Genomic DNA, 12,372 nt, shown 5'->3' with positions numbered 1-12,372 from the left:
ACAATGAGGCAGAACTCTGGTTCACGAAGGGAATATTCAGAGCTTCAGAGATTAAAAAAGTAATAGGAATTTTAAGACATAAGACTATGGGAATACGTAAAAAACCTAAGCTATGTTTATGTCTGTTTTCAACCTTGGAGTACTTTAAAATGTTCAGGTTTCACTGTATGTGAACTACATTAAATTTCTTTAAATTAACTTTGCACATCATCTAAAGCACAACACACAACTATTTCAAGTGAATGCAGTGGACCAGGACTCTGGAGAATTTGGTGTCCCTCCTGGCCCTACCACACACCTGCAGTGAGCCATCAGGCACACCATCACCCTTCTCTGTGCTTCAGGTTCATATTTGCAAAAACAGGCATAATGCTGCTATCAGCTATTATCTTTTTATTTAGATTACAAACCTCCCAGGACACAGTGTTTATCACTAATTGTTTTTACAGCACTTTTCATAATCACAATTGTATTCTGATGATTCTGTTTAATGCAATAAGCTTTTTCTACTTCATAACACTTTATCTTCCCAGTTCTAATTGAGAAAAAGAGACTCCACCCATAGGGAAAACTTTCATTATAACAAACTGGGGATCTGAAAACATCCTCATCTAATCGAATTAGCTTATTTGTTGTTAATATACAATAGAAATAATTTTAGCTTCCCCAATGCAATATTCATATTCTACGTTCACACAATGTAACCAAAGGTGGAATTTCTGACATCAAGTCATTCTCTTTCACCTGTCCCCTTATCTTGCTACAACCTTCAAAATTCACACCACCAGCTGATTCACCCTGAATTTTGGGGGAAGAACTTGCAGAAAGTTCCCTCTCCTGAACAACCACCAGGGACATTTCCTGTGCATAGAAATCTTCAACACACGTAGCTAGTTTTTCAGTTTAATTAAAACTGCAGATTACCACTCTGAAGAAAAGGTCAGCGCTGCCAACAAGCAGCAGTGCCTTATACACCTGAAGGCACTGAAAATGGACTGTCCTTTTCACAGGCTTATTGGGAACCGTGGCTCAGCTTCACAAGACTCTTCACATAAGTAAGCTCATCTGCAAACAGACGCGTCTAGTATATGCAATAACAAGGATATGTGAGGCTTGAAGCAACATATTAAGAGGTATTGAAGAGAGCCATTTAAGAAGATATTACATTTCTAACCAAGTTAGTGACAGATCCTTATATAAATAAAGGATGCTTTTACTGTTTTTCAGAGCTCTCCTTCCCAACACTAACCATTCAGTATTCCTACAGACAGAGACTCCACTGATGACAGGAGCCAAATGAGTGCCTGAGGCTAGCAAAGCTGGAGCGGGTCTCAAAGGTGACAGAGGCCATTTCCCAGGAGTAACCACCAGCACAGCACCCTCTGCTGAATTATCTGTTGCAAAAAACTGTCAGTGTGTGGGACAGTAAAGGCCCGCAAAGGCTGGCAAGAGAAGAGGGGAAAGGAAAGAGGGATGGAAAGCACTTAGGAAGCTCCATCTCATAGCATACCACAGTCCATGGCTTGGTCTGCAGAAGCTACAAAGGCTCACTCCAAATTTTACATGTATTCATTAAGTATTTTTCCTTCAAAGCAGATGTCTCTATTGTGAAATGCACTGTAAGGTAGCAGTATGGGAAAGCAGCGCTTTTTCCTCCACTACTGAAACAGTAAATGTACTCTGTTGATTACTCTTGGCATTTTGAAATCATCACTGTTTAGTGCTACATTAGTAGTATATAGCATAATGAGGGAAAGAAAGCAAATTACACTTCAGAATACACTACCTGTACAAACCAAATACATAATAGATTTTATTTGTAAAGAAAATGGAAGAATGAAAAATGCATTTTCAAAGACATTCCTGTAACTGTATGGCTAGACTCAATGCAAACTCTGGGAGAGAGAAAGAAAGAAGTATGGGGAAAAAAAATAGGTTTTTTAACAAAACTTCCTCAGAAATGTGAGCAGTCAGCTTGCTTTATCAATTACCAGCTTCTGTAAGTAGCATGACTGAAAGAGAAGGACCTGTAACACCAAAGAAGCTCAGTATACTCTGAATGGGAGATCCCCTTTTTTTAACAGCATCAGACATTCTTCAGGAATAAAAATGTTGGCGTATTTTAATAAGCTGGAGTATTATTGGGAAATTCAAAACTGGTTTGTAAAAACAGAAAAAAATGGAACGACTTTCCATCTAGTTCTTTCACTTATGTTTGAAAAATGACATGCAAATGGCACTTGCAAACAACTACACAAATGTACAACTGCAGTACACCTACTTTCCAGGAAAGGTATGGCTTTTTGTTTTCCCTTTGTCTTTGTCTTACTTGGTACATGTGACACTATTCTCTTTCCCCTAAGCCCTCCAGGGAAATGTAACTGGAATTTCTTGATTTGTAGTTAAAGTATGCTAAACCACATCCTCTTTCAAAAACCACATTTAAAGCCAACTCTTATTGTCCTGTGCCACTAAAATCGTAATATTCTGATCCCTTGAAGATGACTTTATCAAGGAAGAAACAGACTTGTTTCAAGGGAGGAAATACTTCAAGAGCTAGTAATCTTGCCTTAGAAAGCACAGAAATTGCTTTGTAGGGCTCCCATCCCCCTAGTTTAGTCTCACAGCTCAGACAGATTGGGACAAGAGAGGGTGACTTCCCATCTGAAAGTTGTTGGATGTTTGACCCCTTCTGCCCTGCAACAGAAATTGCTCTATGCCTGGAAACATGAAGCATTTTTCAAAGCTCTTAAAATAAGTACATTTACAAATTTTGTTGTAACTCTGGATCCTCATACGTAAACAGTTCAATCCCTTAGATGATATTTACTCCTCTTCAGTTTCCCAGGTCATCAGCTTTATGCCTCATCACTTACTATCCAGCGCACAGAGGTTGAACAAGTCTCTTGGTTCGTCCCCTGACGCAGGCAGGAACAGCAAGACAGAACCTTTCCTCTACTCTAGAGAGACCAGGACTTCTCTAAGTAAGAATTGGAAGTGTTGATATGATGCTTATCAGCCCGAATTAACTTTTCTTTCTAGGAGATTTGTTTCCCTTAGATCAGAAACAGTGCCAAGGGGATTTTTGAGACAGCAGTGTTTGCACAGCAGAAACAAAACACAATGCTGCTAAAAGGCTAAGGCTGTATTTTCTTGTGAGCGAAAACATGAAGAACGTGGAGGGTTTTGCCAGTACCATGACAGCTTAAAATCACTAATGAAATTCTGCAAGTTAATGGGCAAAATGCCTAAAAGCCAGCTGTTTCTACAAAGACTCCTCAAAATAAAACTGCATTGTTAGTTATCATACTTAAAACTTTGAGGGACTTGGGTTTTATTTTAAATACCTCAGCCCCTCAACTGAGTTACCTCTTCTGCTGACTTCACGGGGGTGAAAATCTTTTAGTTCTTCCATGAAAAACCTGTTTCTGTGGTAACAGAAAAACCCCCGAAGAGCTAAAGCAACAGACAATATAAAAAAAAAAAGGCATGGGTGATGTGTGAAACTTGGAATTGGAGGCACACATACGAGAACATCCTCGAAACTCAGGATGACCGGAATGGCACTGCTGGAGGTATCAATTTGTAACTAAGCTTATTGTGTATAAAGCTCTGGTGGCTTTCTGAGGCCAATGACTTGTGAGGTCTATGTTTTGAACATTTCACCAGGTATACAGTACTTCAAACCTCAAAATACTCTACACACTTTACCTACTGAATCTCACTGCAAGGGAAAATGAGGCTGGGTGTCAAAGGGGGCAATAATAGATTTTAACTACCCCTTTGGACCCCACACAGAGCAAATAATTGAGGACTGGGATTTTCTGTAACCTGTGACCGGGCTCTGTACCCTGTAACCCATTACAAGAGCTAAAAATAGCACTGCTCTTGCTCCCCAGCACATCAGGGAGCACTCTTCAAAGTTTCTCTTTTGCTACCATAGGCAAATGGCTTTCAAGTATGATTAATCAATTAAAGTTTCACAAAAGGTAACTATTTTACTGTCACTTGCCATTAGCATGTCTCCTTCTCACTTATCTCCTCCCCAGTCTCTTTTCCCTACTACGTGACTATAGAATGGTTATCCTCCATGCTGCGACTGTGCTACAGAGCACTGCTGTGGCTACAGCTTAGATAATAATTTAGCTAAGTAGTTCTTTTGTCTGGTAACCCTACAATAAAGTATTTTTCAAGGTAGATGGAGTGGAAGTGTTTGAGAATTAGGAAAAAAGCTCCCGTGGCTTTGTTGCTTGGCATTACCCAAAACAATGTATACACAACATGTAAGTTTTAGTAAAATATGGAGGAGAAGGATAAACAATTGACAGCCAGAATAAAAGGCTATTTTTCTTTTCCTGCATGAAGTCTAAAATGCTGGAATATATTAAAATGAAGCCAAAGCCTTAAGTGATTCCTTTTGACAGAGCCTGCATTTGAGACTGGGCTCCGTGTATAAGCAATCTATAAAAATAAATCCTAAATAACTGTTTTCACATATCTTTGAAATGCTACAAGTGTTCCCTTCTTTTCTTGGGCAATGAGGTTCAGAATTTCCATCCCCTGAAATCACCTTTGTCAAGGAGACATGTCTGAGCAAGTCTGATGGAAATTCAGATATCTCTGAACACCCCCGAAGTCCAAAATGAACAGTAAGATTTAGCACAACATACAAAAGACTTCCTAAGAAATCAAGTCTGCTAATGACATATGTATATATAAGGGTCACTTATTTTTAAGAGATATACTAATTTGCATCACTCCAGGAACATGTCAGTGACCACATAAGAAGAGAAGATACCTATTTGTAGAGCTCTACAAACTGCTTGTTTAATAAATACAGAGGGTAATCAGATTAAAATAAATGTTCTAATGATGGAGTGGGAGTTTAAATGAGACACTATGGATACATGTTGAATGATAGCCAGACTAAAAAATTTGTAACTTGAAGCCAAATACATCTTGGTGCTTCTAGTCTATTTGGCAATATCCTACATCGTGATTTGGCTCCCTCTTTGGTGCCAGCTGCCTCACCATGTCTGTGACCAAGAAACTATCAAAGTAGCTCACCAATACATGTAGCTCAAAAGGAAATCTAGTAAACCACAAAAGGGTTAAATAAATTAAATTATCCGTTTTTCTAACCCTACTGAAAAAAATACAGACTTAACTAGATGAAATTGAGTAATTTAAATGATCATTTAATGCACCTATTATTTCACCAAAGGGAATACAGGAATTTAAAGACAGGATCAGAAGGATATAAGGGATAAGGATGCCTGCATTGTGAACAGTGTTTACTAACGCTGGTTGAAAGTCTTCATTCTTGCCCAGTTTCGTACAAAATGTGGATGTAGTTCAATAATCAGCTTGCATACAATTTGTAGTCAAAATAAGGGGAAACTGTCTATTACAAATGCATGCAAAATGGTATCAAAATCTTCATCAATACATATGTGACTTGATTAGTGGCTTTCTCCCCCTAGAAGTCTAAGCCTCCACTCCATTAGAGCTCATAAGTTGTCACTACCTGCTACTGAACAAGAAGACTAGCAACATTTTTACCTGCTTTTGGGGGTAGACCTAGACTGCAATGAATTTGTTTTCTTTTACTTTTTTGTCCTTTTAAAATAAACTCCGATATCAAAGTAGATCTTTCCTTGCCCCACTTAGTGCAGGACAGTGATTTTCATAACCTTTTTTTCTTTATGGATAAGGTTTTGCTATAGAAGACAATGTTAGGATGCAAGAGGATGTTTATCTTTACAGGATTTGCAGGAAGTTTCAACTTTAGGAGAAGATCAATGATCTCCCTCAGCCGTCACCAGATGGATTTTTCAGCTCACTAATTAAAACTTCTGCGGAAATCCTTTATATAACACTTTAAATATGAAAGATACAGAAACACAGAAAAAAAATTCCTATGTTAAAAATCTGAGCAAAAATTCAAAGCAGTCGAAATGTTTCAACATTTTGCATATTTTATTTCTTAGTCATACCAGCTTCATTTCAAATTTAAGGTAATGTCAAAATTTAAACTAGCAGGTTAAAACAGCAACATTTTGAAAACAGTTTTGAATTATTAAATAAAAATATGTTTTAGAATATTTGCAAATATATTGAAACATTTGAAAACCCAGCCTGACCTCCTGAAGAACACTTTTAAAACATATTTTTGCCCTGTCTATGTGAAAGGAAGACATTTTTTGGAATAAACATGGGGTCTATTCTCAGTTTGATGAAGGGGCTCCTTTTGCCAATAAATAATTTTTCTATGAATAACTAAGCTGCTGTTAAGAATGAAGAGGCTGTGAAATTTTAATGGTAATATCAGAGATGTATTTCTTTTTGGACATTTTTAATTTTGTAAACACATGAACATATTGTTTTAGAACATCCTGGATAAAATGGATACTTGGGCTTTAAATTTGCATCTTTACTGCTACAAAAGCATGAAAGTGTTATAAAAGCCAACATCTTTCAAATATTTGGTGTTTTGGTATGACGAGAAAAGGGTCTCTCCCTCTCTCTTATCTTCCAAACACTTCTCAGCTTTTAGCATATCTAGGCATCTCGTGCTTAACATCTGAAAAGCTTTCTGAGGAGAGCATGACTGGTCTAAAATGATGATGGAGTGATCTGAAAATCAGCAGTTTAGACAGCAGGAGAAGAATATGAATATATTTATTCTATTTCTTTTTTTTTTTTGGGGGGGGGGGGGGGGGGGGCAGGTGGGTAAAGTTATTTTCCCAGACGCAGCAGCAGAGAAACGCAGTCAACCACCAGACAGGGTGCTCAGGCCTGGAGTTTTGTTGCATCTGCTGTCCCTGCAGATGCACACAGGCACATTTACATGACCTGAGTTGCACCGTCAGCAACTGGGACCAGGCGTGCCGTGCCAGTGCAGCCTGCCGCGAGGCCAGTTCATGCATGGTGAAGCATTAATCCACCTATTTTGCCTACTGGAGCTGAGTTAACCTCTCTAAATTGCATTGCACTGCAGTGCAGGGGCATATCAGCCACTTGGTGCTAATTCAGGAGTCTTCTCCTGTTTTTTTATTAAACAGCCAAGGCAGGACTTGCCTGGTTTTGCTTACTCTTTCTTGGCCATCCTGAGGACACTGATCTAAGGACAGTCTGATCGATGAGATGCAGAGTACAACAATACTGATGTATTGTCACCAAAAGCAAGCCAGAGCTGTATACTCTTGCTATTAGGATGTTACTCAGTTTCCAAAAAGAGGTATTGAATGCCATTTGAGACAGCACAGGGTGCCTGGGACATCTCAACAGTGCTCTATGGGAGACCCTGCTGGAGTAGCTGTAGCACCTAAAACTGCTCCAGATGCTCAGAGCTAGGCAATCAAGCCTTTTCCCAGTACCATAACTGATGCCAGCCACTGATCAAGTGCTTGAACCCCTTGCCACAAGTTTCCTGAACCTCCAGGTGAGCCCAGTCCCAGGCATTTCCCTCAGCTGGCAACTATGGCCAGAGTTGCAGAGTCCCAGCAGCTAAACCATTGGGCTAGTGGCTCAAAACCACACAAAGGCACACACAGAAAGGTGTTTGAGAACATCCCACCTGACCTAAGAAGCAAACCATCCAAATCCATGGAGAGCTGGGGGGAAATGTCTAGTTTGGTCGACCGACCACCCCTAGAGCTCTACACAAATTGTACATAGCACAGGTATTTTTATTTCAACTCCCATTAACCAACCAACATTTTCATAAGCTGTGAAGTGTGCAAACACATAATTACCAGATGAGCTTGAAATAGTTGTATTAAACCTGATTATTAGTTTTTATAGATGTGCATAGGATTTGAGTAATCTCAAAGAGATGAACCATAGCTGCTTTTTGCAGCAACTAGGAAGTGTTATGAAAACACATGCCAAGAAAAAAAAAAAAAAAGTTCACTCTTTTTCACATTCTGGAAAATATCTTCTAAAATATAAAATAAGAAAAAAATTTTCTCACATTATGTGTACAATGTAAATTTTTCATATTGTTGGGGGACTGGCTGATCTGCAAAGACTTGGTGGGTTGTTACTATACAGTCTCACAGTTATGTACAGCAATCTTTCAGTTACTGTTAAGCAGTAGTGACATTCAGTTCCACTAAAATGGTCAGAAACAGCAAGTGTGAAGAGACTATGTCAAATAAAGTTGTTTTGTCCCCTAATTTATGACCTGTGAATCTATTTTAAATTCCACAGGATTGAGTAAATGAGGCACAGCTTTAATCCATCAAATTAAAATCGGTATTACCACAATCTGAGAAGCCAACTCTAAAGATTGTCTTCTTTCATGTTCTGTAGAACTAGTCACTAAATATACATTAAAACACTGCAAAATCTGATCTTGATAATGATGCCTACTTCTCAATGACATGCTAAGGCAGGGAAATAGTATACCCATGGTTTATGCAGTTTTTATGAAGAGTAAATTTTATTTCCTCTATATAAATATATACAAATTTATCTTTATTGTTTATAATTTTTATTAACTGTGACTGTTATGTTCTCTCTCTCTCTCTGCTTCTATATACTTCCCCTGCAATGAATATTCTATAAATTTCTTTCTCCTCTCAGAAAAAATAACTCCAATAAGGAATTAATCTACATTTGCGTTTTTCTTTCTCCTCTATAGCTGCAACTTTATTTTTAATGATTCATTAGCTCTTTCTCCTGCACTTGAATGATGCTTACACATATATATCTACATTGTGTTCAACTTAATCTTCAACTATCTCAGAGCTCTGAGATTAGAGCAAACCTATGGGTGAGTCTCAGCTTACTGTGTCTATTAAACATTTGATTTCCAAAGCTAGTCATGTAAGCTTCCTTCCTCATCAATACATAAAGAAAGGTACCTTAAAGGCCAATTCATCATATGTTGGTGCATGTCTGAGATAGCTGTGACACACTGGTGGTGTGCACACCTCTCCAGTGACCACAGAATGAGCCTAGGAGACCACTTCAGGTTGGATGAGGTCTGTCCTGGTCACAGTGTTTGCTGTGCAATTAGGTAAAGAAATGCTCCACTTCTCATTTCTTTTTTACAACATAAATCATTCAACTTCTCAAATAAATCTCCTTTCAAAAGTCCAATGCAGAGATAGTAGGCTCACATAACGATAACACCTTTTTACAAAAAAGGCCTTTTTTTGTCACTGGGTTGAGTATGAGCATGGGATGTGTCTACACAGTACCGCAATTGTTGGGCCAAGAAGACCAAGTGTTCTATGGCTGGGTTATGCAGACCGTAGTATCCAAAAGGACGGATCAAACATAAGCATTATTGTTGCTAACATTGTGTGCAAAAGGAATAAAGAAATGATGAGAGAGTCAACTATCTTGCAGTTCCTTTCTTCCACCTGCCAAACTCCTGTGCTACAAGAAAATATCTGTATGTGTACCTGACTTAACTATCCAGAGGATAATTTGGGCCTGCAGTGCTAAGCTGGTCACTTTGATATAGTCAAAGTTGGTATTCACCTAAGCGGAACAAATTCTCTGTTAAGCAGTGCTGGTTTTGGCTGGGATAGAGTTAATTTTCTTCATAGTAGCTAGTGTGGGGCTATGTTTTGGATTTGTGCTGAAAACAGTGTTGATACCACAGGGATGTTTTCATTACTGCTGAGCAGTGCTTACCCAGAGCCAAGGCCTTTTCTGCTTCTCACCCCACCCCACCAGCGAGGAGGCTGGGGGGGCACAAGGAGTTGGGAGGGGACACAGCTGGGACAGCTGACCTCCACTGACCAAAGGGATATCCCAGACCATACGGCGTCATGCTCAGTATATAAAGCTGGGGGAAGAAGAAGGAAGGGGGGGACATTCGGAGTGATGGCGTTTGTCTTCCCAAGTCCCCGTCAGGCGTGATGGAGCCCTGCTGTCCTGGAGATGGCTGAACACCTGCCTGCCCATGGGATGTGGGGAATGAAGTCCGTGTTTTGCTTTGCTTGTGTGTATGGCTTTTGCTTTACCTATTAAACTGCCTTTATGTCAGCTCACAAGTTTTCTCACTTTTACTTTTCTGATTCTCTCCCACATCCTGCCATGGGGGGAGTGAGCGAGCAGCTGCATTGGTGCTTAGTGGCTGGCTGCAGTTAAACCACAACATAAGCTTTTAAGAAGGATGAAAGAAAAAGAACAACAACAACAACAAAAAAGCCCTATTTGGATGATGTTTTAGAGGAACCAGAACTGGTGAACACTGTCAATTAAATGTTCACCTTTTCCAGAGTTAATAGAAAACTTTTTGTTAAAATTTTGTAAAGAGACTACCTGCTAGCCTTTTGTCCAGAGTATTGGAAAACTTAAATATATATGCATGGGTATTTTCTAAAATTACATCTAAAATCACAAGTCTCCCTCCAACCATACGATTTCAGACATCCTCTTAATACCGCTAGTGGTAAATTTTAGTTCTCCCTTCTTGTGTATGTATCTAACATTAAAGACAGAACTAGAAAATACACACAGTTACAGAATGTGGTTGCTCACAATGGCTGAAGTCAATAATCCATTTCCTCATAGTCTTGCAGCATTAAGAATTGCAGCAAAATGCCCCCATGGTCTCCCCACTGGCTAACAGCTGCCAACCCAGGAGAAACACCTCTGTGAAGCTAAGAGGCCCAACGGGACTCCATTTCTTAGGGAACAGCTAGGTCCTGGATACAAGTGTCATGAAATTCTGAAGGCAAGAAAAGCAGGGAATCTTGGAAGTCATTGCAGTGATGATGTCAGATGCTTCAGTTTTATCAATGGTAAAATTAATTAACCAACTAATAAAAATGTCTATATCTGCTTGCTGGTAGGAGTTAGCACAAATTATTTATGAGGATTACAAAGGTTTTCAGGGACCTGAGGTGTGCTGAAGTAGCTTTCTCGATAGAAACTCTGTTAATTGTGTGTATTAGAGAAAAAGAAAAAGGTGGTTCCGACCTGTCATGCCTCAGTGCCCTCATATCAACATACACTGTGGTGGGATCTGGTCCAGATGTTCCCTGTGAACAACAACATCAGCTAATCAGAACCTGAAGGCTGGGAGGAGAAAAGAGTTTTACCCCCCAAATAACCGAACGTCCACTTCACTGCTAATTATGCTAATCAAACGACAAGTTATATTTAAGCTATTCATCAAACAAAGCTCAGCTTTACAGAATCAGAAAGAGCACTAGAAAACATACCTACCGTCAGGAACTTGTTACCTTGGGGTTCGGAAAAACATCGAGCGGCCATATTACTTAACCAAACACGTGTCAACATAGGTTTTATTTGCTACAGAAGGCCAAGTAATCAGCACGTGGATACATACAAAAAATGTTAAACACATTTTGCCATATAAAGGAACGCGGAAATTGCTGAGGAGACACAGTTTAATGGCAGAAGCACATGGTCAGGAATGTGAAGCATGGTTTACTGATAGTCTTCCATACATGCAACAGAGAATATACTTGAAGCTAAAGATAGTAAAGGTAGCACGCATGACATGAACCAATGTGGACCGAAGGTCTGTAAGCAATTATTCTGTTCCTTTTCAGTCTTCCACTGCATAATTTAAATCCTTGCTTTGTGTCACAATATTTAGTTACTTGAAAAGCAGTAGACTAATTTTAGTTTCCTTTCATGCAGAGATGATACAGTCTTTTAGGCCTTTCCACCCACAGTTTTGCTGCAGTTTTGTAACCTGCAATGATCTTTCCTTATCTGAAACTTCAAACTCATCACCAATGAACATCATGTGAATTCTTAATGCTCTAGTCTACAGCTCTTTTCTCTGCTGCATACCTCACATCACTGCTAAGCAGAAAGCTAGAAGAAAAGCAAAACTTCATTTTGGAACACTGGAACTTTGGAAATTTTATTTTCAGCAGATAAATTCACCTAATCCTGGAAATCTACAGGTGCAGGAACTCTTTTATCAGTTATTTAGATGTTTACTACTTAAAACATCAGGCAACATCAACTCCCAGTGATTTCTGTCCCATTTGGGATATATTATAGAGTATAATTCTTCACATTAGGAATGTCTAGGGCTAAATTTTGCATTTCTGCAATGCTGGGTGGTAGTTCTACAATTTGTTGAGCACAGAAAATTGTGATGGAGTTCCACAAATAGATAATTTCTGTAACTAAAGGGGAAAAGAGTTACCACTACCAATTGATACTTACTGTACAGATACTGATAGTGACCCACCACCAGAGGAGAAAAAGAGTAATAGAGCTGCACATGCATGTTAGCCTCTTTAGCTTGTTATACACAATACAAGATACAATATCCTTTCTAGCTATTAACGACATGATTTTCAGTCTACTAGTAAACTCAGCAGTGTAACAGACTAGTGCTGAGTGGAGAACTTCTTTGAAATA

The 12,372-nt window shown here is 39.1% G+C and overlaps 1 protein-coding gene across 4 annotated transcripts in view; it reads right to left on the bottom strand.

Annotated features, from left to right (window-relative positions):
* DIP2C (disco interacting protein 2 homolog C) overlaps window positions 1–12,372 on the bottom strand; it is a 335,666-nt gene that overhangs the window by 18,729 nt on the left and 304,565 nt on the right. For all 4 annotated transcript variants that reach the window (XM_049798792.1, XM_049798793.1, XM_049798794.1 and 1 more), the window contains one exon: window positions 10,945–11,006. In XM_049798792.1, coding sequence (XP_049654749.1) covers window positions 10,945–11,006 — 62 coding nt within the window. The remainder of the gene's footprint in view (window positions 1–10,944; window positions 11,007–12,372) is intronic.

This window comes from Accipiter gentilis, chromosome 4 (assembly GCF_929443795.1).
Source record: "Accipiter gentilis chromosome 4, bAccGen1.1, whole genome shotgun sequence".
Lineage (NCBI taxonomy): Eukaryota > Metazoa > Chordata > Aves > Accipitriformes > Accipitridae > Astur > Astur gentilis.
This window is presented reverse-complemented; position numbering and strand designations above follow the sequence as displayed.